Raw genomic sequence first — 3649 nt, 5'->3', positions numbered from 1 at the left:
TCAGAAATTTTTATTATAATTTAATTACATTTGGAAATTTACACACTTTTTAAGAATTAAAAAAGGTTTACAATTACCAGACCAAATGTATCATGAAAATCCATATGTCATATGAGTGTGTTTAATTAGAATTAATTAAAAACTATGTAACTGTCCTAGAACTGCTAAATTGATTACTATAGATCTGAATAAGAATCTGTGTGTTTAGCTGCCTATGTCATAATTAACATTTTCAATAACAATTTTGCTTCTGCTACAAAAATTTTACTGTATTTATTTGAGATTAATTTATGCTTATCTGCTTTATTAATCATTCCCTGCTGCTAACACAGAAAGAATCTGAGGAAGGAAGCTGGGCCCAGGTAGGAAATTCATATGCTTTAAAACAATGAATATCATTAGTATGCTCTGAGGATATAAAGTAAAAAACTGTTGTATGTCATAATATTATAAATCTTCATTTAGCTTAAGATTAGGCTAATATGTATATTTGAACTTATGTTTAATTATCTAACTTTTTAAAACACCATATTTCACAGAAAAGATGATTATCATTTCATGTCTAGCCTCTTTTTAAAGGAAAATTTCCTTTCTTCTTCAAAAGAATGAACTATAACTTAAATTTCTCTGAAATCATCCCTGAATGTCTTTAAACAGGAATCATTCAAGTTAGATATAAGGTGGGAAGGATTTACAAAAACGTGATTTGGAATCACTATGCTTTAAAATATAACAGAAAATGTGTGAGGATTGGGGTTGGAGGAACGTTGTCAGCATTGCAACTACAAGTCAGAAGTTACTCCCATTTAGTGAGATAGCAATACAAGATACGCTCTTGTGCTTTGAACAAATATGTATGTTTGCAAGGAAGTTATGCATTTTGAGCATTTCCACATGTTGTATAACTGAAAGAATTATAGTCATGCGCTGCATAATGACACTTTGGTTAATGACATACCACATATATGACATGGTATACCATATAGCCTAGATATGTAACAGGCTACACCATCCAGGTTTGTTTAAGTACACTCTATGATGTTCGCATAACAATGAAATTGCCTAAGGACACATTTCTCAAAATATCCCCATCATTAGGTGGCTCATGACCATAGTATATTATAGTTAATGTGATTCAAACCTTTAACTATAAGGAAATATTTTGGTAGTTATTACTAGGACCAATATTTAAACATTCAGTAAATTAGGGTTGCATTAGGTTTTGACTTTGGTAAAAATTTCATTTTTAAAAACACACACAAAAGAAGCAGAGAACCTAGATTTTCATTACAAATATATAATTATAATTGTGAATGTGTAATTTAATAAGGACAAAACACTCTCAAATTAATAGAGCAATAATCTTTTTTAAAAATTGCTTTAGGAGTGATGGTAGATTCTGCTTTCATTTTCACTGTTAATGAACAGTATTTGGTAAGGTCAGCTCATATCGTTATATTAAAGAATTACATTATCATCCTTGGTTTTTGATTATGCCCTGCTTCCTTAAGTACAGTCTATATTGATTGATTTCTAAAACAGACTGATTCTTTCCTGTGATATTTATGGAATATGACTGCATGCTTCACTAGGTAACAGTAACGTCCATGTAGAGCTTTAGCATTCTGTCTCTCTAGCCTTGTTGCTCTCCTTTCTTTATTCCTTTACTGAGGTTCTTTTTTTCACATCAAGATTTGCCATTATGCTGTACCAATGGTAATAACATTGAAGAGAAGGAAATGGCGAAGTATTAGTTGACAGATAAAAATAAAATAAATTAAATTAACCTATTTATATAAAGAACCTTTAAGCTCAGCATTCATATATACCATTAATTTTTACATTATATTACATTAATTAGTACATTTTTATTACAAATGTATATTTGTATACAATGTAATTCCATTTGAGAATATAAAGTGAATATAATCGTTTTCTGTAGGCAGGTACCTTGATAACATCTACACAGAGTTCCATTTTGTACCAAAGTAAATCAAATATTATTTCTGCTTTATTTCCATATATGATAGTAATTAAATATCTGTTATAATAATAGACAATATCCTCCAATTACCAACTCATTTTACTGGCTCAGAAACTTGACTGCTATAAAACAATTCTAGTGTCCGGTTTTTCTACAGACCCTGGCATATGGAGATATGAACCACGAGTGGATTGGAAATGAATGGCTTCCCAGCCTGGGGTTACCTCAATACAGAAGTTATTTTATGGAATGCTTGGTAGATGCAAGAATGTTAGATCACCTAACAAAAAAGGATCTCCGTGTCCATTTAAAAATGGTGGATAGTTTCCATCGGTAGGTTTTATACAAAGAGTAATAAAGTAAAACAATAAATAATGTATATCACTAGAACAAAAAGAGATGTTTAAGAAACAGCACATGTGCTATTCAAAACCTCTGTCTATATCTACTTGGCAAAATATTTGCATACAGCAAATTGCAGGGACGATCTAATGTAGAGCTGTGTGCATATTATATGCCCAAAGCTTATAAAACTGTACATTTGTAAAACTCTCATGCAACATAAATGTTTGTTTCTGTAACTTTAGGAAACCCCGTGTTGTGATTTGTATCTGTGTATGTGTTTATATTAGAAAATTATTTGTTAATAATAAAATTAAGTCAGTTTCAAATCTAAATATTATATGGGTATGAATTATGCAATTTAAGGATATAGTAGAAAAAATTTTGAGAAGGAATTCTCTGAAAAACACTTTGTGTTTTGTATCTTTTAGTATATTTGCTTATTTGTACATTAATTTTAAGGGAAAAAATGGGTTGCGAGACGCTGTGAGAACATAGATGAATAAAATGCAACTTCATTGTTCAAATTCTTTACAATCTAAGGGCTAATAAAAGACGTGTAATAACATGTCATAATTATTATATTGTAGCCTGATATTTCTGTAGATTATGTGAAAAATTGTCGGTTGGATTATGATTGTTTCATATATAATTGATTATGATGATAAATTAATAAGATCTAGATGGTTTTGGCTTGGAAACTATTTGGTCACATCCTGCCCAACATTTAATTAGGGACTGAAATAAAAATGGTATGAAAGTCAGATATGATGATGACATAAAAATTAGATAAAAAGATAATAATTAGGGATCTTTAATCAAATTTATAGAGCTATTTTGAATTTTAATACAGTTATTTACACTTGGATTAAATTTAGTGGATAAATATAACAGTTTTTAAAACCATTAAGATGCTAGATGGGCAATCCATGGTTTAAAAACAGTTCAAGTGAAAAAGATATGTGATTTATAGTTGACACAAATCTCTCAGTTTTGGTTAATGGCTTGACAAGGAATATTTAGATTAGGTTTATTGGCAAGCAGAATGATAGCCTTACCATATGGTAAGAAGATGATCAGAAATTGTGTTAATTTATTGATATTAAATTGTTATTAATAAAAAGGTATAAGTCTGGTGTAAGGACTGAAGAAATTAAAGATTTAGCTTGGTTATGAGAAGACTTCAAATAGGTTTTCTTATGTTGTAATATAATTATGTGAGGGAAAAATAAGTACATGCTCTGTTGAACATGTACTTTTCGAGTTCAAGTAGGTGTAGATACTCAGGTGAGTGATTTATGTTCAACAGAAAAAACAACTTTG

General features: G+C 29.7%; 1 protein-coding gene across 1 annotated transcript in view; it reads left to right on the top strand.

Annotated features, from left to right (window-relative positions):
- PPFIA2 (PTPRF interacting protein alpha 2) overlaps positions 1-3649 on the top strand; it is a 465706-nt gene that overhangs the window by 427911 nt on the left and 34146 nt on the right. The window contains 2 exon segments of the mRNA XM_011374878.1: positions 333-362; positions 2124-2317. Of these exon segments, the coding sequence (XP_011373180.1) occupies positions 333-362; positions 2124-2317 (224 nt within the window).

Source organism: Pteropus vampyrus, unplaced genomic scaffold, assembly GCF_000151845.1.
Source record: "Pteropus vampyrus isolate Shadow unplaced genomic scaffold, Pvam_2.0 Scaffold9, whole genome shotgun sequence".
Classification (NCBI taxonomy): domain Eukaryota; kingdom Metazoa; phylum Chordata; class Mammalia; order Chiroptera; family Pteropodidae; genus Pteropus; species Pteropus vampyrus.
The sequence above is the reverse complement of the archived record's forward strand: the minus strand, read 5'-3'. Positions and strand labels throughout refer to the sequence as shown.